The following is a 24175-nucleotide window of genomic DNA, read 5'->3' as shown; positions in this document are numbered from 1 at the left end:
TGATATTTGATATATTAACATAATGACCATTCACATCACACACAACACAACACTTCAAAAAAAAAGGTATAAAAAAAAAGGCAACTGCCCTTTCTCTATAAATTCGGCAAAGTCGGTTGTTGAATTTTCCTTTTTCTTTTTCTGGTCGAAATTCATTGTTAAATTAAATATATAGAATAACTTCTTATGGAACATTTTGTTTTAAAAGATTGGAAAAGTGTTAGAAAAGTCTTGGGCTTGTGTAACCCAGAGAAAAAAGTGAAAAAGGTTTGGGCTTCTTTAACAATGAAATATTTGGGCTTAGCTAGTGGGTATTTCCTGAAAGGATGCATGTGGGTATTTTGAAGCGGCATGTGGCAGATTTGAACAACTTTTTATTGTCCCGTTGGGTTCACGGAAAGGAATTAATAGGAAAAAAACACTTCATACGTGGTGATGACGCTTATTTCTCCAGGAAATAAGAAATACATATTTGGTGATGACGTAACTAGAAAAATGCATTTTATTTCCCGAACAAAGTGTTTTATAAGCAAAGGCTTAATATCACAAAATTTCTCTAAGGTTTACGAAATTATCATATTGCATCATTTATGTTTTTTTGTGTCATTCGTGGTCCTCAAGGTTAATACGTGTGATCACAAATGGTCCATGCCGTTAGGTTCCATAAAAAAACTCTATTAATTTGCTAACGTGGCATATATATATATATATATATATATATATATATATATATCACAAAACATTCCTGAAATTCACGCACCTATCACAAATGGTCCCTACAAAAAAATTTAATTTTTTAATTTAAAATTCATAAAATTTTGGTTTTCTTTTTTAAATTATTTAAAAATATATATTGTATTTTAAATACACGTGACCTAAATCGTGCGGTAGAGAGAGGATTGAGAGATGACCTTAATCGTGCTAGATGAGCAAAAATCATCAATGGGTTAAACCAGAACACCATGAGAGGCAACCAACGCCGTAATGATACGGGGGTGAACTAAGCTAGCAGTGACACATGAGACATTTCCGGAACCAGTAGCAATAATACTTTCATGAATAAAAGCAAATAAAAGCAAATAAGGAAATATAAAAAGAAGGATTTTGGAAAAGTTTGTTTTTAATATGATGAAATAGAGCAAGGCTTTAGATTCAACCATTTGTCTTTTTACTCATGTTATTGAGCAAGTGATTAATCCAATGAGTTAATTGATAAAAATTCCGTACCTAAGTCGGTTTTAGCATACTTAAGTCAAGTTTGTGTAACCATTTGCAAAGGTAGAGACCCTTATTTACATACTTAATAAGAAGCTCAATAGGTTACTTAATCACATACCGTATGAGCAACATAACGAATTAGGCATAAACTCAATATCTGCCAACACAGCTTCAAACTAATTATAAGGTGTGTGATGCCCTGGTTACAGTTGCACATATACAAATCATTTTATTTTAGTATCTTTCCCAACGGTCATGGCGTTTGTATTTCATGTAGGTGCGTTAAAGGTGATTTCTGCGGGGTTTGGTATAGCATAGAAATTATGACATGGGAATCCTTAGTCCTATATATATTCTTTTCTTTTGTTTTCTTTTCTCTTTTTGGCCAATAACTAAGCATTTGCAATTGCTACTTTTTCTGTTTTTGTTGTGTTTTTTTCCCTTTTCTGCAGATTGCGAGGTGGGCTTAGGAAAACGCCGCCAATACAATAACAACAACAAAAAAGTCGAGCCATTAGTGCAGCACTAGGTCTAAAACCAAGCCTCATTTGCGTGAGTGGTGATTTCCAAACTGAACTTTCGAAATGATAGTTTATTTGAATATTAGGTATATGCAATTTGCATGCGTGGTGTGCTGCTGCAGCAAGACGAGAAGATAAACGGGAATGTTGCGCAACTTGTTTAAGGAAATGCTCATGTCTATACAAATTATATACTCGATTAGGAAGGAATGCGTGGGATTAGGTGAGTGGAAGAAGAACCTGTATCACGTGTAACTCAAAAGTCAAAGAGACTGACGTTAAAATAAATATGAGCACCTAACTGTGATAAAAGGCCACCACCAGTTTTCCACAATTTTCAACATCTCCATCTCCATCTTTCATTCATTAACTTATCTACATATATATATATAGTACACTCATTTTATTGAGGGATCTTTCAAATAAAGAACATCATTTAGGGTTGCTTATGAATATTTTTTCAACGATCCAAATCATTTATTTTTTAAGTCTACATTTATAGATCATCCTTGCAAAAAATTAGATGAATCGGAAACCATTTCGATATCCAATTGTGCTTAAAGAAAGTACTAAAATTTCAATAATTCAATTGAGTGGTCAAATGATATCGGATTCAAGTTTTTTCTTCTTTTTTTTTGTTGTTGTTGTAAAGATGATCTTTGAATGAGTATCTACAAAATACATGGTTTGGATTAGTGAAATACAATACGGAGTATGCCCTACAAGGATGTCCTTCAAATAAATTTATTTCAACAACGGTTGAAGATATATATATATATATATATTCCTATATTATTGGATTTGATCTCTAGAAAAGTCAAGATTTGCTGACACTAATTTATTTGAAGACAACAAGAAGCAGCACCTGACAAAAGCACATAAAGATGGACCTCAATTTTTGTTAGCACTGTCGAAGTGTCATGCAACTCAATTTGTATACGAAAACTACAGCTTGTTTGGTAACTAGTGGAGGCAAGCCAGTTAAAGGCTTAAACCAACGGGAAGAGTTCAACACTTCACCTTTTCTTTCTCCTCCTAGCAAAGGAATTACCATCTACTCATCCCATGTTTTATCTAGACATAGTCTGAAAATAAATAGTCACATTTTGGAACTTTTTTTAAAATCATTTTTAATTACAAAGAGATAGCTAAAAAAGAATTGTCATGGTCTTTACGCTCAATCCATGTCTTGAGCAATGCCCATGGTATGTAACTAAGGACGCTCTCGCTAATACGATTGCAGTTGCTCTAACTAATACTGAGCATGAAGAAAAAAAATAGATGAAATTAACGAGTAAGAAGAGGATGATAAAAGTATCACTCTATTGTAAATCTATATATAAAGCAAAAGGCAGAGAATGGTGAAACATTCAAAATAACAAAAAATGTCATTGGTTAATGCAAACATTAAGAATTGAAATTATTAATTAAATGAGGATAATATGGTCAATTCACACTTTTTCATATTTAAAAAAAATTAAAATGAAAAGAAAAATCAGATAATGGATCCTATTTGTATGGAACACAACTACCCATTATCTTTTTTAATTCTAAAATAAATTTAAATTTTTAAAAAAAAGCCTATCGCAGACGTGGAAGCTCGTGCGGAGCTAGTCTCAATAACCATACCTAACGAAACTCAAATTTGAACTCACCATTTGTACGACAGAAAAGCTAATTTAGTGGTGGGATTAGTTGAAGATTATTTTAGTGTATAGGGGGTAGTACTTTGGCATCTTAAGCATCGTTTGTATAAGAACACATTTCAAAAGCCTCATACGTCAATTACGGCATTGCATACTCCCAAAAGCTAAGAACACTATTTGAGCATATGAGTAATGACAAACGACCAACACTTTAGTTTCACGAAATTATATCCAAATAGGTCTCTGTCTAATCCATCCACATCACTCTAACAATAAAATTAAAAAATAGAGGCAAAGAAAAAGACAAATGACTCAATGAGGGAGAAGATAGATGGGTTTTCTTCCATCTTTATCAAGAGGAGACTGTTTTTTTCTGGCCAAGCGTCACCCTTGAGGAAAAAGAAATTGGAAAAGGAGAGGTCTTCTAGTAGGCGATTGTATTGTTTTTCTTCAAAGGTCTACTTTGGATGGATTGTATATTGTCAAAGAGATGGTTATGGATCATTGAATAGTGGTGACTTGGTGACCCCATCAAAAGCATTTCATGAATTTTTTTTTTATAAAAAAACCATCAAACGAGCCCACCCTATTTAGTCACTGATTTTTGCCGTTTTGGCTTTGGAATGGGAACTTTAGTTTGAAATTATGCAACAAAAGACCTATGAGAAGTTGTTACCCCAAAAAAATTTAGGACCTATTAGAGGCATGCTATGGCCTATATGGCCCATTTAACCAAAGGGAGATATTAGAAATAGACCAGAAAAAAGAATGTCGGTTACAGTGAAAGTGAACATGAAACGAATTATAAACTCAAATATCTTGAATTCGAAAAGTAATATCTTGAATTCGAAAAGTAATGAGACAAAAAGACTTCAAATTTATCTAATATATGAATATAGTTTTCAAACGATTGATTGTATTGTATATATATATAATTGTTAAGATTTCATAAGGAAACCAAGGTGGTTGATGTGAGTGGTTCGGCACTCTCATTCCTTAAGAGAGGTCAGGAGTTCGATCCCTGCTCTCGTACGGAGTCACCACTTTGGCCAACACTTTACCCCTTACGGGCCGACCCGGTGTGAGTGGGGATTAGTCTGGGTTGTGGTTAAGGCTTAAAGGTGCCACCCATAGTTGGGGCCATCCAGGACCACCTCATGGTTTAGACCAAAAAAAAAAAAAAGATTTCAGAATGACGGATTCTCGGCTCAGTACTAGCAACATAAATATTGTTCCCAACTTAACTACTTCTTTAGCACGTGTGGGGTTTTATATAAAAGGCATTGATGTTATTAGGAGTTGAGCCATTCATTATATGAGACTTTCTATTTTGTTAAGTTTTCAATGTGGGATTATGTGTATTCTTAAAAAATAATTTGCGTTAACGTTAATAACTTATATTTAATAAAATAATGTGTTATAAGAGATTTTCTCATTATCCAAACAAAAATTGAAAAAGTTGATGCTGTCTTCGTTTTTAGTGCTCTGCTTTTTCTCGATTTTTTTTTCTTTTATCATTGTGGATGGCGCATGAAAGAAATTCAACTAATTTATAATGCTAACAAGGCTTTCCACTTTTTAGTTTTTGTTTATTTCATTATCCAATAAAAAGGTGGGACTATTATTGTGTCAGTACTAATCGAGCCCCTAGATTTACAACACGTGTATTTGTTTACTTGCAATCGGAGGATGTTCTTTCTTCCACGTTGTATTCCTTTCCCTTGTTTTTGTCTTTTTATTGATCCAATAGTCAAGCCACGCATCTTGATTATTCAGGTTCATGAATCCCTAGTAGATACAATAAAGAAACTCAATTTACATGAAATAAACATGAAATTTGGAGAAGATAAATAAACATGAAATTTGAATAAAAGTGAGAGTTTATAAATTGACATACATGAATTCTCTTATTTTGATTCATAAGTAACGAAATTTAGAAATTTCATGTGAAAAAAGTTTTGAATTTTAAGGTCATAAATTACAACTTTAAATTCAATTGAAATAGTAATTATTTTTAAAATTCCAAGAGAGTGAGAATTTTAATAAATGAAAACCATGTACACCATCATCACCAACATGTCTACCAAAAGATAAACGTTATATTTCGTGTTTAAATCCCATTACGCTTTTAAGGTAGCCAAACATTAAAGTTTACAAAAAAAGGGGAGTAATCTGTAACAATCTAAAAAGGGGCTAAGACTTTTTCTATAAGTCCTCAAAGAGGTCTTGGTATGCCCTGGCCTGGGATAGGATAGCCTCCCCTCCCCCTAAACTTTTAAAAACCCAAAAATAAAGTTTACAAATACCAGAACACTAGTTTCTTTCATTTTGAATTTCATCATATTTTTATATAAATTCCTTAATACTTTTAAATTTCCACCTTTAAATGCAAGATAATAGTAATTGGTTGTGACAATCCTCTAGATGACTTAGGGTCAGTTTGGCATTGCTGTGCTGTGAAAATAATTGCTGTCAGATTTGCTGTGAGAGAAATCAGCTGTGAGGGAAAGCAGTTTGGCGTTTGGTACATTTTTTGTTAAAAGTGTTGTTGGTTTTGATTTCCTCATAATCAAAAAATGATTGTGGCATAATCATTAAACCCAATGCCTCTTCAAAACTGAGTCCTGCATAATCAGAAAATGAAAGCACCTCATTAGCTGCTTTCTCTTATAGCTTTCTCTCACAACAATTTTTAACAATAAGTGATTTTCTCAGAGTTTACCAAACGGGCTGTACTTCTCAAAATTTTTTAAAAATCACTTATCACCCCAAATAAGCAATGCCAAACGGGCACTTAATGTTGCCTTTTGTTTTAGATACAAACGTTATTAGGGGAGGGAGGGAATCACACCTAGGACCTCAGATACATGAGTAAATTCTCTTAACAACTTGAGTTGCAAGCCCATTGCATTATTATTTTGTTTATAATATGGTGTTGGGAGGAGTGCGATATCCATGTATTTAATTATATGCATGTGTTTTTTTTTTTTTTTTTATACAAAATGATATTCTAAACTGCTCTAATGTATTAGGAGGAGATTTTAGATTAAAGACATTTTTTTATTACGTGTTTTGCCTTCATTTAATTTTGGATACTAATTGCCTCCTTACAGTTTGACACATATGCAAAAATAATTCATCTAAAACACAAAAAGAAAAACTTCTGCACACATGTCATACTGCTATTGACAGAAATATAGAAACTTCTACTTACCTAGTAAGGAGGGAAGTATTTTCCTTTAATTTTTGGTCAATGTGATTTGATTTTGCTCAATTTGATTATGTGTTTGATTTTGTCAGTAATTTAAGAACAATTTTGGATTAATAAAATCATTGTCCTCAAACAATAACGTATACTAATACCGTAGAAATGCCAAGTGTAATTTTTTTATTTCATCTCACCTATTGTTGTCACTAGCTAAAGATTGATGGGCAATAAAATTCCCAAATGAATAATTAACTTTCATTTTCAGCTCAAAAGAGCAAAGCAAAAGAGAAACACATCAAACAGTAAGCATCGGGAGACTGACAGAAATCACCATAAAAAGTGAGAGAGCACAGTAGACGAGTCATCTGCTTCATGTCCCACCAACAGGCGCACTCAAATCTTCGTTGATTGGTCTGCCTATGACCTACGCGTGGGACGGTGTTTCTGCAAGCCCATCCCCTTTGGATCATTAAAAAAAAACAAAAACACAATAAAAATCTCAAAGTGAAAAAGGAAAAGATATTTATATATATACTCGTCCAGTACACAACTACAGCGGCTTTCCGACAAGCTTCAACCCACAGCTGAATTTTTCATTAGATTATTATTCTTCCTTCTTTGTCCTCTTTTACTTTGTACTAGCAGCTTCACAAAGTTTGCTTCTTTTGCTGGAGCAACAACAGTATCGTCTCGATTGATGAACTGAGTCTTGGACAGATCTTCAATTGGAGCCACAGATTTCAAGCTATCCATTTGACTTTCGAGCTAAAGAGCCAAGGGTAAGGGGAAAAGATAACAAACAAACCCATCTCAGCTTTTCTTTATTATATTGTTAAATACTTTTTTTTTATAAAAAAAATAGCAATTGGTTAATTCTATGTGGCTTTTTGAAGGTTTCAAAGGTGGAATTTTAAAGGGTTTGTTTTTAGAATCCTGTGGCACGATCTGGGTCACTGTGCTTCCTTTCCCTGTTTCACTCCCTTGGATTCCGGTGGTGGTGTTTTTCTGTAGAAAAGTAGGTATCTTTATTGGACTCTGTAAATATCTTGCATTATTGTTAAAGTGCTTGCTTGTTTTTAAGTTTTGGGGTTGTGGGTTTTGGAGAAGCTCACTAGTGAAGTGTTTATTTGGGGGTTTTGGCTTCTGGGTTTTGAGAATTTCACTCATCCTCATCTCAGCTCAGTCTTGGTTTTGTTTTTGTGGGTTTGGTTCTCAGTTCTGGGTTTTGTCTGTTTTTGGTTGATTTCTTGGTTACGACACAGTTTTATGTGAAGAATTTGACAATTATGTGTTAGTACACCAGTTCTTCTGAGTTAGCTTTGCTTAATTTCAAGGTAAGCATCGGTGTCTGGGCCTTGAACTTGTTAACGTGGGTTTTGGTCTCCGATTTACAAGAAATTTGTGTTTACCTCTATATCAGGCTGAAGTTATGGGGTTCTGTATTCTTCAGTATCTGGTGTTGCTTAATTTTTGGTTTGGGTTTTGTAGAGGTTTTTCTGAAAGTTCATTATTGTAATGTTTGGCGTCTGCATTCTAAAATTTGATAATTTGTGTTAGTTTCAGGACATTCTGAGATTTAGATTTGTGGGTCTGGTGCCCCGTATCGTAGAAGGTCACAATTTGGCTTTTGGACTTGAGGCCTAGGGTTTAGCCAAATTTCTAATTTATGCTTTAGGGTTTTCTATTTTGGAATTGGCTTTTTGTTATATTATATAAATTTGTCCTCAATTTTGCTTAATCTCCGAGCCCGGTCTTTCGAATTAACTATCTGGAGTCTAAAGTTAAAGCTTTCTACTTAAAATCTTAAATTGGAGTTACTTGAGTCTTTTCAGAAAGATCTTAGTTGTGCTTTTTCAGGTTCCTTTCCTGGGTGTTTTCATGGCTTCCCCTCAATCTGTTGTGTCTCCATTCAAAGGCTCTGTTGTTGCTGAGCCTGAGAAGCAGAAATCCAACTTCTTCATCCGTACCGCTGGGCCTTCATCCAATGGAACTGATGCCAATAGAAAGGAAGCCATGGTTTGTAACTCAGAGAACTCCATCGGTGTTCTTGAGGTTTACGTTCATCAGGCCAGGGACATCCACAACATCTGCATATACCACAAGCAAGATGTCTATGCTAAGCTATGCCTGACAAGTGATCCAGAAAACACAGTCTCCACCAAAACCATTAATGGTGGTGGTAGAAATCCAGTCTTCAATGACAATGTCCAGCTCAATGTTCGGACTGTTGATTCCTCCCTCAAATGCGAGATTTGGATGCTCAGTAGGGTGAAGAATTATCTTGAAGATCAGTTGCTGGGGTTTGCTTTGGTTCCTTTGTCAGAGGTCCTCATCAAGGATGGGAAGTTAGAGAAAGAGTTCTCTCTTTCTTCAACTGATCTGTTTCATTCCCCAGCAGGGTTTGTCCAATTGTCTCTCTCATATGCTGGAGATTCACCAGACGTTATGCCTCTGGCCTCAAATCCTATTGTGCAGGACTCAGAGATAGCTGAGCTTCCTTGTGAATTAGATAAGTTAGAGTTCCCAGATCCGAACATTGACAATGAAGACCAGAGAATGGTTTCAGAGTATATTAAGATCCCATCTTCAGAATTTGAGTCTCACAGCTCTGAGAGCTTGGTCACTGCTGAAACTGAAAATCAGCTTAGTTCAGAAGTGCATGTTCATGCTGTAGAAAGCTTCTCGACCGCTGCTTTTGAGTCTATCCAGGTTCCAAAGCTTGATTCTCCCCCAAGCAGTGTGTCAACTAATGGTGCTTCATCTCCTTCAGTCCAGGCTAGCTCAGAGTCATATGATGCTCCATCAGCTTCAGAATCTCCAACCCAGGAACAGAGATCGGCCCCAGGAGAGAAAAAAGTGGATAAAGATGGTGAGACTGATTCGTCGAATGGGGTGCCAAGTGATGCATTTGCAAAACCTACTGTCACTGTCACCGTTCCTGAGCAGCAGGTGGTGCAGCAGGATTTTGTAGACATGTACATGAAAAGCATGCAGCAATTTACCGAGTCTTTGGCAAAAATGAAGCTTCCTTTGGACCTTGAATCACCAACCAGTTCAGGAAATTCAAGCTCTGATCAGAAAATGCAGACACCGAAGAACAGCGGTTCCCGTGTGTTTTATGGGAGTAGGGCTTTCTTTTGAACTTTTGTTTCACAGGTTCAGAGGAAGACACAGGTGACTTTAGATTTTTAGATAACTAAGTAATGAAGTGTAATAATGTTCTATGTATTGTGTTGTTTCCCTTTGTATGTCGAGAGCTTTAGATGACAGGAAATCTTGACTTGTACCTGTTTCAAGCTTTGTTCTATCACCAACTTGCTATTAGTATATATGAACTACCATGACATCTTTCCTCTTTGTAGATGCTTTTTTTAATCTGAACCTTTAATTATTGTGATAATCAAATTCCATCTAACTATTTTGGGCCATGATGTCTATAATCATGACTGATATTATGATCCCACATTCACATGGTGATTGACAGCAAAAAGTTTGTAAGGCCAAAACATTGACATGATTTGTTTCGAATCCACCAGATCTACTCTAAAAAGGGCAAAAAAACATATCCAGCAGATCTTATCCATCTCCATCAACATGACTTGGACAAATTTAGTTAATCTGCACTTAATTGATAAAATCTCTTGCACAAGTTGATATTTTTGTGCCTATTATAATAAAGGTGAAAATTATAGGTTTAGTTATGTTAATATTAGGTCAAGTATAATTAGACAACGTAGTCTTAAGAAAGCCAAAAACACCATTCTGTCAGTTGATACTTGCTATATAAACTTTAGTAGCAAAAGACCATACTGCAAAGCAAGACTCAAAAGTCTGCCCATTGAAGGGGAAAATGACTTTTTATCTAGAAGACATCAGAGGGAAAATGACTTCTGTTATAATAAACATTTTAGATGCAAAAATTTTCAAAGTGGCACTTCAATTATTTCATGTGCTCTAAGGTTAATATGCCTCCTACAGATCCATGCAATCTGACCATCATCTCTGTACCTCACTCTCCATAAACCAAACTTCTCTGCTATATCCTTTCCAGTTGAGCATCTCCGGTCCCTTAGGAAATCCAGAACCCATTGTTGTGCTGTTCTTTGATCTTGCTGGATATCTCTTGAGCTTTCTGCAGCCCTACTTCTGTTCCTTCCCTCTGAACGCCCAATTGCTGCAGCCCCGACAGCACCGGCAGCAACAGCCCCTGCTGCTCCATAAAGGAGGGAAGAATCAGCCAGGTGGGCAACTTCCCTGCTTAAATCAGGTATCATTTCGCCCATGCCAGCGGCTAGATGGGCTCCTATCTTGAGAGCAAATGTTAGCAGTTTCATGAACTTTGTGGTGTACGGTGCCAACGACTTCACGGTCCTGTTATCAACCTGCATCATTTCACACCCTACTTGATCTTCAACAACATGCATTTCTCGTCGAAATTCACATAACATGTGCAGTCGAAGAGCATTCATGCCAGGAATCATGGTGGTGACCAATCTCCTTGAGTAGTTTTCTGTTCTAACAAAGTAGAACATATTCGGTACTTTCCTCTCTTCAATTTGGACATTGTATGTCACAAGGTAATTGACTTTGCGATGAAGCTCAGAAAGGAGTCTATGCTCATAATATCTCAGCCCCTGGATCTCCTGTTTCAAGTCTCTGATTTCTTGCTCTATGATCTTCAGTCTCTGCAAAACTGCTTCAACCCCTTTGGCAATTCCACCAAAAGTTGGATCAACTTTGTCAGGCTGGTCACTTGTTGATAAAGCATTCTCTGGTCCATCCGGGTCGTTCTCAGGTGGGATTTGCAGTTCCTGAGCAAGGTTGTATAGGTCATGATATCTCCGGTGCAGTACTTCACGGAAGTCATCATCTGATAGGAGGTCTCGGGCCAAATCAAAACCAGCTCTTAGGATTTGCCTTCCAGAGTCGGAGATTGGATCCCAGGTGTGCTGGTAATCATACATGCTGTCAGCAGGAACAGAAAGTAATGCCTGTTTTAATTGTTGCAATGAAGCAAATTGTGTTTTCCTGTATCTGGGAGGTGTGAGATTTTGCACACATTCTGGCCTTATCACATTTTCAGTCAAGGTGATACCATGGCAGAGGCTATGAATTGCTGGTATTATAAGCTGCTGGATGAGCCTAAGGGTTTCTGTCAGGTTCTTGGTAGAGCATGCGAGGACATCAATATAGTAACCCAGCTGTCCTCCCAATTCTACTCTGATATAGATTCCATTTATATTTATGGAGATTAGGTACTTCTCAAGACTGTAAGTCGCTCCATGTTGGTTCTTCAAGGCCATGATTCTGTTATGCAGATGCACCTGGGTTTTCAAACAGATGAAGTTTTTGATAAGAACATAGACAGAACCAAATATAACTGTGTGGAATGTTCTTCACATTGTAGCCATGGAATTGCTAGCCCCAAGGTACATGAACCTGCACTGCTGTTCGTGATAAACACACGAATGCACATGCATCCATGCATTATTTGAAACTAGAGTAAAGCTTTGCCTTAACGTTTGACTCCAATTCAGTTCTTGGAAATATTGTATACAGTATATAGCAATTCACACACATGACTTGTGAGGCATATGACAATTTTGGTATTAAAGTTGAGATATTCAAAGCAGATAGCTAGGCTATCTTATCAATTTGTGCTTAGGTTACTTTAGGATAATGTCACTCATAAAATCTAAAATAATCAAAAGATGAAGATAAACAAAACTTGAGGAGGAAGTAACGAAGAAGATTGGGGAACTCTTGCCTGTAATCTAGGAAAGAAGCCTGGTGTGAGGAACATGTGACTTGAATCATCACATTCAAGATGCCTCCCTGCATAAAGGCACTCAGGTCTGTTTAATTGCCATCTTTGTGGCTTTCCTCTGCCTTCTTCAAGAATTGAGGGGATCAAGAGCAAGGAATTAGGATCTGATGGGTCTTGTTCATAGCATAATTCCAGTTTAAGCATCATTCTCACAAGGTCACTGGCCTCTAAGTTCTCAAATACCTTTGAACCCATTCCAGGAATCGGACTCTGTAAGCTTCCTCTTAGAATCTTCTCCAAATCCTTCTTGCTGATGAATCCATTATTCTCTGTGGAGCTTTGATTTCTTGCATCCAGTCTTATTAGTTGGCCAAGCACCTCACCACAGAACCACTCACAATCTAAGATTAGAAACCCCAGTTCATCAAAATAAATTACCTCTCCTATGTGATGAAGACAAGTAGCAACAACCCGCCGCCTCATTTCCACCTTCTCTTTGTTGTCATGTCTCGATCGAATTCTTAAGGATGGAACCTTGACTTGGCATAGCTCATTAAACTCCTTCCACTGCATAGCTGGCTTGTTGTAGTTCTCTGATCTCCAATCTGATAATATTTGTGTCAGATCATTGCAAAGCTGATAGATTCTTGGGACTCTTTGAAGAACTGTCTTGCTTGTCTTTAGAAGGTGATGAGTGAGTTTACTCACTGATGCTGATGATCTTGCATCAACTGTGAACACTGTTGGGTAGAAGTCAACGAATCCCTGGAACTTGTCTCGCAATCTCTGAATTGAGTTAACTGCAACCTGTAAGTTTTGTGATGGCTGATTGATTTTGTCATAGTGCGTGAGTACGACTGTTACATTTGGTAGCATGCATTGCTGCACAGCCCTTCTTGAATTTGAGGCAATGAACCTGAGCCAATACTGAAGGTCCTCTTCTATCTCCATTGGGTTCTTTGGTTCTCTGTTGTTTGGTTTCCTAAATAAACTGGATATGATGACAAAGAATGATGCACTACCATGCCCTGGGAACATGAGATCATGGAGAGAATAGAATTCATGCTGACCAGCAAGATTCCATATTGAAATCTTTGTGTCCTCATCTTTGAAAGTTTTAATCTTCATTCCAACTGTTCTAACAGCTTGCTCAACTGGGTTCACTAGAGATCTTACCTGGTCCACATAGGGAATCTTTGAAGAAGAGAAACTCTGCAATATGGAGTTGCACAATGTAGACTTACCTGCAACTCGAAATCCGAAAACGTTTTAGGAGACAACATGTGCTTCAGACAATTAAAATTTACAAACAAAAGTTAGATACTTTAACTTCAGAGTTACCTGCATATTCTTGTCCACAGAAAAATGCTCTACAACTCTTGGGTACTGTAAGTGGCATGTCCTTAAGCAAATCCATTTCTGGTTCAGGCCTCCCATTCTGGCCTAATCTTTGATAAATCCCATCGGTCTTTCCTGAGTTTTGCAGTGGTGTTCTTGCAAGATCAATATTTTCAATCCAAGGATTTACCTGTAATGTCTCCATGATTGCCTGCAGTACCAACTCTCCTTGAACACCCTTGCAGCCCTGTAAAGACAAGTGTCTCAAGGCAGCATTCTTCTCCAAACTTTTGAAGAGTTTAACAAAGTCATCTGATCTTAAACTCTCATCATCATATATCCCTAACCGAGTCAAACTTTCGTTGGTCGTCAGCATCAGTAAAATGGCTGCAAGTCCCTCCCTTCCAATCTTGGTTCTTCCACCTCCAAATGTGACAGATTTTAAAGTAATGTTTGCTTGATACTGCAGGGCAGAGAACCTGCTCAGAGGACAGAGTAAATGTTCAACTCCTATACCTCCGAACGCATTTCCATCTAAATACAAGCTCTCCAAACTCTGATTCTTGAAGAGTCCAGCTGCTACATACACAACTCCTTTATCTTTCAGGCAAGTTTTGGACAAGTTTACCTCTTTGAGGCTGTGATTCTGTTCCAAAACCCATCGAAACTCCTTAGCCCATCTTGATTTCAGCCGGACACCAGTCATGTCGAGTGACTTGACTGTTGAGTTCCACCCGAGAGCACAGGCAACCCGGCAAGCGCCCGAAAGGTCGAGCCTGTAAATTCGAAGTGTGCTATTTTCAGGTAGAAACTCAACCACCTTAGAACTTCTTTCTCCATTTTCTCCACTCCAAACATGGACTTCCATAGTCCTATTCCTTGCTAACACTGCAGAAATAAGTGGAGTTGCAGTGATCGAATACGAGTCAAATATTGTCAACAGCTTCAGTGTTGAGTTCACTTCAATCATCTTTGAGAGCTCTTCTGCGCCTTTTGACCCAATGGAGTCTTCCCATATCTGTAGCTCCTCCAAGCTCTCATTCACCTTAAGGGCAGAAGCAAGAAATCCAGCTCCAGCAGACCCAATAGCCGATTCAGAAAACATTATCTCTTTGATCACTCTATTTCTCTTCAGAATCTCAGACAACTCCGACAGGCATTGTTTGTCAAATCTGTTTCTCTTGAACACAACTTGCTTGATGTTTGAACAACTCTCAAGCAACATAGCAAGATTGCGCAGTTGTTGTAGTTCCCATTCAATCTGGTGGAACTCCAAGTTTCTGAGAAGCAGCTGGTTGGTTTTGGCTGTTCCCAAAACTGTGAGGAACTGTGAAAAGTAAGAAAGGCTGTCTTTTGAAATGTTTATGTTGATGGAGCTTTCTGTTTCCTGGTAGCAGCCAGAAGTGGGCTGAGAAAGGTAGAAGGAGATGTTGTGTAGGTTGAGGCTTTCTGATTTGATGGCTTCCAGAGCCCATTGGAGATCTTTGAGATTCTGGTTTGTTGCCATTGCTAGAGCAGGAACTCTTTTGAACTTTAGAAACTATATAACAAGAAAGTAGCCATATCTTCATCAAAACAGCATCAGTGGCATTTTTGAAAAGTTAAGCATACTCTTGATTTTGAGAACTATTGTGCAATATAATACTCTTGAAAAGATTGCCTAACCGCGTATTCTTTTTGGGTGTAATGGTCCAACTTGTGACTTTTTCTGTCTGATTGGCAATGTAATGCATGACAGAAAGAATTCATTGAGCCTTCTACGGTGAGGGCCTTTTTATGATTCGTATTCTCTACTTCCATCTCAAGTTATCTATGCCTTTAAGGGATCCTTTTTTGTATTTTTGTATTTATTTTATATATCCAATCTTGGAGAAAATTGAACCTAACACCTCGGATGTTGGGGTAAATGCCCTTAACCACTTGAGCTACAAATCCCTTACTATCTTTAAGCAACCTTGTTCCAATCTATCTTTAAGCAACCTTGTTCCAAAGGTATGAACAGAAGACCTCTCTCATTCATTGTTTTTGTATCGGCTCAGTCTGTGCATGGCAGTGCACCAGAGTCTTCCACATTACAGAACACGTGGCCGTATCCACGCCTCACGATTGTTCTGCGGAGGTCAAGAAGCTTAGAACAGATGAGAAAAGAGGTTTGAGGGGTGCAATGGGATTGTCATTGTCCACTTTATTGACATTGTGGGCTGTGAGCAGGACATCTTTTCTCTTGTTTTCCCATTGAAAAGAACAAAGGAATCCTATAAAGCAGAAGAAAAAGGTAATTGAGTGTTGGGACAAATTAGCCCTCCTGAATAGGATCTCAATCATTGATTCATTGAGACTCTACAGTTAAGGTTGAATTTGGGCCACCAGGCCGTGTCTCAATGCCACATGCAAATTTAAAGTTAATTACATTTTCCGCAGCATTGAACCCAAAAGAGAAAACAAAACAGCAATGAGAAGATGGTAGGCGTGTGTGCCTCCTCCTTTAGTCCCTGGGGTGTTTAAGTTGTTAACCCAGGTTTTAGCTTTGCCTGGTGCTTTTTTTGGTTGTTTTGGGCAGTGGCCCTCTCTTTCCCTTTCGTAATTGAAAGTGTGTTTCGACCAAAAAAAAAAAAAAAAAAAAAAACAGCAATGAGAAGAAAGAAGGAGAATGATAAATTAACCTACCCAAGAACCCTAGTAAAATCATCATCGCTTACACATTGACACACTCCGAAAAATACCCTAGCGTTTACAAACCCGCATGGAATCATTATACTGAACATCTAAAATGTGTTTTTGTGATGCTGATGGAGGAAGAGAAAGAAAATTCTTAGGCCCCGTTTGGTTCATAGAAAAGAAAGCTTGGGGATGGAAAATTAATTGCTTTCCCATGTTAGGTAAGTCAGGCATGGGAAATCGTTGCCTGGCACATGAAAAAGTATGGGGGAAAGTGAAACCATCTTTCCTCCTTGAATTGTACTTTCCCTTCTCATGGGAAAGTAAGGCTAGAATTAAATGCACCTTTTTTTTTTGTGACTAATTTGTCCTTACTAATAATTTATAATTATAATTTTATCCAACAACTATTGGTATTCCTTTTTGATTTTTTAATTCATAATAGATTTTTCATATTTTTAATAAGGGTACAATTGGGAAACTAAACAAAATTTGCTTTGCATTCCTACTCAAAACATACATAGGAAAGGAATCATACCCTAATGATTTCCCATCAAATCCATTCCGTGAACCAAACGGGACCTTAATGCACCCCCTTAGCGGTTGAGCTAATCGGGAAAAAAAAAAAAAAAAAAAATCACAAGCAGAAGAGTAATGTCTGACACTTGCTTCACACAACTGTACTTAAAAACAATGAATCAAAATGTTCAGTAACTTATTTGACGAGGATCCCAGTCGGGCATCCCTCTATTGTTTCACACTAGTAAATCAGAAACCTTACATAAAATCTGAGAGAAAAGCAAATCCCAGAAGAAACATAAGAACCAGCAACTTTGCCAGGCTTACAGAAATGAAATGAAAAACGAAATGAAAAAAATAAAAATCAATGTTCTATCTCTTTCGACAGACTAATGCTGGCTGGTCTTGCTGGAGATGCAAGGTACATTAATTGAAACCGTCTTCCTGAGTATATATCCGCAATCTGATTTTACACCTCAATCAAACTTTGAGAAAGGAACCTAAGCTTTCAAGGAAAAAAGCAAATCCCAAACCTTTGACACAAAATTCCATGAAATTGCTCTCTGATATGTATACTTCAAATCAAGGAACCCCGTTAGAACTATATGATCAGTTTCCTTATAAGCTGAAAATCTTACTAAGGGAGACGTATACTATTCACAATCCTTCAGTGTTTGACTGGTTTCACTTCACCTACCATCACCTCTTGATACCCGACAAATCACCTAAGCAGCAATTCCTGAAGTACATATTTATCAAATTTTAAAAAATACTAGAAAAAACTGAATTCCATGAGATAACATTTAACTATCAGCATATAATTAATTTCACAAGTAAACATAAATGTTCAAACTTGTTTATATGTGTAAAAAAACAATTTTAGCCAACTTCAATGTGCATGATTACAAGTTACTGGGAGGGTGCTGGAAGGGTTAGACATCTACCAGCACCTCATATGCAAAATTATATGAGTGACTCAAAGCTTCAGAGTTCTTTTTGAACCATAACTAAGAACTGTTATCTTTTATAGACATAAATATGCACATAATTTATACCATGTATTCCATATCATTGGTATGACTGTACCAAAGGGGGTGGTACAATTATTCCATGTTGGGTTTAAACATTCATAACGTTCATATGAATCATTCTCAATGTATAAAGATATATCTTCAAATCAATAATAGAAGTAACTGTGCAAACAGTATGCAATCAAATCTTTCACATTCCAGAAAAAATAGTTGTTCATTTGGAATTAACCAGTTCTCTACAAAATTCAGTTGTAAGGTGATAGTTACCTCTATTTGGTTGTCTACTGGTAACATTGTAACTTCCAATATAGCTCCCAGAACTTTTGGCTGTGATGTCTGCAGGTAAATCACCCAGGCCATAACCAAATGTGCTAGAACCATCTAGCTCAGGACTGGTAGAGCGCCACGTAGAGTCACCATAAACTGAATCACTATGGTACAAGTCCCCATAAGACCCCTCATAACCAACAGTTGATGTGGGAAATGATGATGTTGGGGCAACTCCAGTACCACCGTTTCTTCCGTATCCTCCTCCTCCCAACCCAAAGCTGCTACCTCCACTACCATAACCACTGGCACTAGTATAGCCAGAAGCACTGCCTCTACCTTGAGTTGAAAAAGAATTAGGGCCCCAATTTGAATCATTATTTCCTATAGCAACTCCAAAGCCCCCATTTTCAGAACTCAAGTAACCCCCAGTACTGGCAGGGTTTATGTTATTGTTGATGCCACTGTTTGCCCAGACATTCCGATTAGTTGAGCTTACTACAGAACTGCTCCTTCCATTACCTGCATTATATCCAATAGGAGTAGTATACCTGTTTGAATTGGCATTAAAATAGGGGCTCAGCATCCGTGCATATCCTAGACTATTGCCATAGTTGGAATTCCCACCATAGGTTGGGCTCAATCCTGGCTCTAAATTCATACCCTGTCCATATCCAGTAGTGCCAAATGGAGACAACCCGCTACGACCACTAGAAAGTGGATTGAACCTAGTATCCATACTGATGCCGAAACCTCCAATTGGGCTCATATTATAACCTTGAGCATAACCGTTAAGCAAACTACTGGTCCTACCTGGACTATAGTTGTATCCTATCAGAGGGCTCCGGGTGGGCCCTGGCGATAGCTCCTTAGGGACTGCCCTCTTGACCTCAACCATCTTACCATTGAGTTCATGAAATGTTTTATGCAGAACTCTGTCAACTGCCTCCTCCGAGTCATAAGTGATAAATCCGAAGCCTCTTGGCCTTTGGGTGTTGTGATCATACATTACTACAACATCAGTGACTGTACCAAATTGATCAAAGTACTTCTTAAAGTCACTCTCAGTGACTGTGGATGCTAAACCTCCAACAAAAATCTTTCTTGTGCGTCCAGGACCAGGGGAACCATGAGCAACCCCAGTTCTGTTTAAAATGTTCTGATCCTCCTTAGGAACAGCCTTCTTTGCTTCCACCTAAGATTGAAAACAGAAAACTGAGCAAAACTATTGGTGCCATCTTGAATTCATGTAGCCGTAAGTGTCAACTTTCCTTCAATGCAGATTCCAAATAACTAAATTGCATTTTGAATTGATTTGTTCAAATCTAGAGAGAGATAGAGAGAGTGCATGAATGCTTTTTTCCTTTAATTGTAGATGTGAAATCAAATTCATGTTTGAAATATGATCCTTTTTAAAAATGGAAGGTTATACGACATATTTCAGTATTGCAACTAAGATCCTATAACGAAATGGAAAAATACCACCTAAGTCCGTGCTGCAAAAAGATAGTTGTGATACTCACTGTGCGGCAATCGATCATGTGCTTATCCATAACGACTCTTTCTGCAACTGCAGGATCCGCAAAGACAACGAAACCAAAGCCACGAGCACGACCGGTTGCACGATCCCTCATGATCACAGCCTCCACCACCTCTCCATATTTCCTGAAATATTCTTTGAGCCGTTCCTCATCTGTGTCCCAGGAAATCCCGCCAATGAAGAGCTTGCCAAGATCTGGTTCCATCCTTTTCTGTAACAAACAATGATAAATTCAATAACCCAATTCAATTCAACTGAAAACAACACTTGCAAAGATATACAATTCAATATAAGTTGAAAATCCAGCAAAGAAATTTCATAATTCAATAGGAAAGCCTAAAGCTTTATCATTGGAGCCAATCCTGTATTGTCAATTTACATGGATGGTCCACAATCATATACTTCGACAAACTACAAAAGACTCGATATTGAATAGAAAATGCGAAACAAAGAGATCCAAATGTAGATAAAAGCAAGCAAAAACGAAAAGCCATTACCTTGTCTAAAATTCAGACAGAACCCAGATAGTGCTCTGATTGAAACAACAATTAGGAAATGTCAAATTCAATCTTGGAACATCAGATCCTTCATGAACCAATCAGAACAACAAAACGGATTTCCTAACAACCCCAACAAATGAAAATTGAGCAGAGTTCTCGTGGATCAGAGACCCATGGAAGAATAATTCAAAAGAAGATCAACAAAAATAAAAATAAAAAAGGATGAAAAGTTTACCATTCAAGGAGGACCCAGATGAGAAAATGATAGAAACTAAGATCTAACCAGTGGAATATATGTAATGAAAACAGAGGATGCGGTGGTCATCCTCTCTATACAAAGGCTTTATTTCTCTCTTTTCTATTCTATCTTTCGTGGCTATTCCACTTCCTCCCTTATATATTTAAATATAAAAAAAGAAATAGAATTTGAAGCTCAGATAGATAGGTAAGGGACAATTTTTATAAATAGACTGACAATCCACTGGTCTAAGAATATTTGGAGGAGCCAAGGAGAGATGACAGCGGATGTTTCTTTTGCTAGAAGAAATAAAAAAGGGTTTTCATTTTTGTTCTTTTAATATTTGGACAATTTTTACCACACTTTTAATACAAAGCAATTCAAATACCGTTATCAAGTAGCTCTTAATTTAGTGTTATTTTTCTTCTTAATATTAACATAAGTCCCAATTTCGAATCTCTAATTCTCCATTCATGAAAAAGAAAAAAAGCAGTTCAAATGCAGTTGAATTTGGATTGCAAGTTAGCACAACACTAACAATAGACCTTTGCACTTTTTAGTCTTTGAAACATGCTGTTCGTTTTTTAGCATAAAATGTCTACAATAGTTGTTTGACAAAATTGCCCATGTGAAGGGTTTTCAACGGATCCTTAATGACCAAATTAAGTAAATTATGCAGATACCTTTTAATATTCAATAATATTGGGATCCAAATTGGATATTAACCTATGTAACAATTTCTTATTTATTATGAATAAATAAGATCTCTAATGTTTGTTTTTTTTGGTGAAAACCAAGGTATCCCCCGCGCGATTGTGGGGACTAACCCTCGAGGTACTGTCGGGCGCAAAGCGGGGACCTCTCCCAACAAAGTCTGCTCTATTCGCAAGCGCCTGGGATCGAACCCAGGACCTCTATCTCTAATGTTTTCAAATATGAACAAATGAAACTTTGTCCCATTAGTTGGAATATAAAAAATATGTGCTTCAAGTTTTTTTTTTAAATTTAACTAGTTTTCAGAATAAATCTACATTTCCAAAAATTACTATGCGATCGTAAGTCAAATGTTGACAATAACAAAAAAAAACATTAGAACTTCCAACATGTGTATGAACTTTACAATGAAGTTCACATTCATTAACAGCTGGCAGTCACCAACGTGTGTGTGGGTAACTATTTCTGGCAAAACTCGACAAGTTAAAAGACTCGATGTCAGAGCGCCAACACTACCATGATAACAAAAAAATGGAAAATATGCTTTTACAATTTTCAATTTTGTAAAGCAATTTGTTCCTTTCGCATTGTAGCTTGCAGACTTGAAGTGAAAACGAAAAATCAGTAGGTATTTTTGACTTCAAGTTGAAGCCAATTTGTTTTTACCATTATGAACCCAACAAATTATAGAGGTTGCAATTTGCCTATGGTCTTGAGAGTTGAAAACTATAAATTCTGAATAGTAGCTTCCCTTCATGAGCTGCTCTTGTAGCTAGAGCCCTGGATTTTTTAACATTCTGGGCCTCAAATTCTGTTCCAACAGTTGCATGAAAAAGCAATATTAGAGCAAAAAGATTCTTCACAAATTGTCATTTTCAAGTTGCAGATTAAGTGAAGTATGGAAATGTCACTCTTTGTGGCCCATTTTGTTCTCGTGTGAGTTAACTGTGGAGCATTAGGACCACATGCAATTACATTGTTGTGCTTTGTGATTCTCGATCATAGAAGAAAAATCTAGAGAGAGAGAGAGAGAGAGGGAGAACAAAGCATATCCTAATTTATGCATGGATGATGGACTGGAAGAAAGGATAAGAGTAGGCGTGACCACACAGAAGATCAGCCTCACGATCAAAAACAGAAAATCCATTTGCTATTGAGAAGTTGAAAACCCATAAAATTAGATACAAACAGAAAGGTGGCATTTGCATATAGAGACGGGACAGGTTGACCATCTGTTCAACCAGATTGAGTTAAATAGAGACCACAAAAGAAAATAAAGTTAAATGTAACAAAATTTGTTTATGTGCAACATGTAACAAAATTAAATCTTGGCCGACTTCAAGGGATTAAGAGCAATTACTCTTGCAATCGAAGTCCTACACTCGAATTCCCTCTCTCTCAATATCGCTTATATCCATAATTGGCGAACTTCATCAGTGTATCAACTTTAAAAGGAATTTTGAGGCTCCCTACGATTTTCACAAAGCAAATATATAGAGGACTGTAATTGTCTACACTATGTAAAAAATAAAAGGAGCTGTTATTGGTAATTTATTTATTTATTTATTTTTGAAAAAACAACTAAAATACTATTGGACTTTCCCAAATAATTAATAAATTTCAATTTTGAAGTGAAATAAAGAATTCAATTTCGACTTTTCCAACATAGTGCAAGTAGAAAGCAATCTCTTTTGGAAATTTCCCTATGTTTGTTTCTTTCACAAAAGATATTCTCCAAACATTTTTCACCAAATTATATATAATTTAACTATAAGAAAAAAAAAATAACAAAAAAATATTTTATTTGAACAACTCTGTTGGAATGGTTAGACTGATGGTATACCGTATACGCATAAGATTAAATATTAACAGATATTTTTCACCTAATTTGGTTTGGGAAATTAAAAAAGTTTACCGGAATTATGTTGGCAAATGAATAAAACTGGCTCACAAATATACCAATAAAATAAAAACCAGTGGTTTCGTAGAAAATAAATAAATAATTGATGTCTCATATAGATTTGCATCTACCTCAGTCCATTGGATTCAAATCGGCAATTTGATATGGTGTATCCAATCAATTGAAATTATAACAAGTGGCCAAAGCTTTTGATTCACCATTTTAGGATTGAAGGTTAGATATTAATTTTTATTACGCGTTATAAAATGAATACCTTTTACGTCAGATCACCGATATATCAGACGTACATAATAATTTTTCATCCACGTAGAAGTTGCTTTCGAGTAGTTGCATAATGGCAAAGAACATTATTGCATGTGTACTTAAAGAGGAAGAGCAGGTAATTAAATACAATTTAGAAGTTAACATAATACAATTTATAGGGTATCGGCTCAGGAACATGATCATTGTGGAGTGTTGTTTTTTGAGGGAGGAATAGTGAAGGATAAGGCAGACAGAAGTGGGAAGATGATTTCACATGAAAGGCTGGATGTAGGACCCACTGGTATTTGGCTAGTGGACCAATAAATTAACTGATAATGAGTTGCCTAAATGCCTGCCTGATCCAAGCTGGAGGCGTCAAATCGTGTTATTAATAAAATGTGTTTTTAAAGAAAAAGAAAATCTAATAATGACATATGATTGAAGGCAAATATAGCTGTACACTCAGAATAATCAGAAATGAGAAAACATTTGTAATTTAAAAACAGGAAAGAAAATTATAGTAAATTTATCTTTTCCCTTTAAAAACCCAATAACTGGGATCCACCTAATTCAGTTACCTAATTAAGCTACAAATTTAATTTATTATACTTTCTAGATTCCAAAAATACACCTCATTACAGTTTACTTTTCCTCAATTAATTTTGTTGATTTATTATTAATGCTATTGACTTTATTTTTTAACTGATTTGGTGTAATTTAATGTTTTTTTTTTTCAAATTGGTGACATTTAATGTTCTCATTTGTTTCTTTTACAACCAATTTAGTTTTTCTGTGTTTTTGGCGTGGGATTTTTTTGTTGTTGTTGCAATATATTCAATTTTCATT

The 24175-nt window shown here is 36.7% G+C and overlaps 3 protein-coding genes across 5 annotated transcripts; 1 reads left to right on the top strand and 2 right to left on the bottom strand.

Moving 5' to 3' along the window:
* Window positions 1-7112: 7112 nt before the first annotated feature.
* LOC110758276 (Calcium-dependent lipid-binding (CaLB domain) family protein) lies at window positions 7113-9954 on the top strand. Its single transcript, XM_021960097.2, has 3 exons — window positions 7113-7372; window positions 7487-7608; window positions 8451-9954. Exon 3 carries the CDS (start codon window positions 8472-8474, stop codon window positions 9732-9734), a length of 1263 nt encoding a protein of 420 aa, XP_021815789.1. The 5' UTR covers window positions 7113-7372; window positions 7487-7608; window positions 8451-8471; the 3' UTR covers window positions 9735-9954.
* Window positions 9955-10332: 378 nt separating this feature from the next.
* LOC110758264 (tornado 1) lies at window positions 10333-15470 on the bottom strand. Its single transcript, XM_021960072.2, has 3 exons — window positions 13702-15470; window positions 12361-13604; window positions 10333-11917 (listed from the first exon to the last, which is right to left on the bottom strand). The coding sequence occupies exons 1-3, from the start codon at window positions 15203-15205 to the stop codon at window positions 10517-10519; spliced, it is 4149 nt and encodes a 1382-aa protein (XP_021815764.1). The 5' UTR covers window positions 15206-15470; the 3' UTR covers window positions 10333-10516.
* A 1531-nt stretch (window positions 15471-17001) lies between these two features.
* On the bottom strand, window positions 17002-20755 carry LOC110758265 (heterogeneous nuclear ribonucleoprotein 1). Of its 3 annotated transcripts, none has more exons than XM_021960076.2 (5): window positions 20449-20755; window positions 20211-20245; window positions 19697-19924; window positions 18174-19368; window positions 17002-17614 (listed from the first exon to the last, which is right to left on the bottom strand). In XM_021960076.2, exons 3-5 carry the CDS (start codon window positions 19916-19918, stop codon window positions 17601-17603), a joined length of 1431 nt encoding a protein of 476 aa, XP_021815768.1. In that variant the 5' UTR covers window positions 19919-19924; window positions 20211-20245; window positions 20449-20755; the 3' UTR covers window positions 17002-17600. The 3 variants fall into 3 exon arrangements, with proteins under 3 accessions (XP_021815768.1, XP_021815767.1, XP_021815765.1); XM_021960075.2 differs by having other exon boundaries at window positions 20211-20333; window positions 20449-20754; XM_021960073.2 differs by lacking the exon at window positions 20211-20245.
* Window positions 20756-24175: the final 3420 nt, after the last annotated feature.

This window comes from Prunus avium, chromosome 4 (genome assembly GCF_965620075.1).
Source record: "Prunus avium chromosome 4, drPruAviu1.hap1.1, whole genome shotgun sequence".
In the NCBI taxonomy this organism is placed as follows: domain Eukaryota; kingdom Viridiplantae; phylum Streptophyta; class Magnoliopsida; order Rosales; family Rosaceae; genus Prunus; species Prunus avium.
This window is presented reverse-complemented; position numbering and strand designations above follow the sequence as displayed.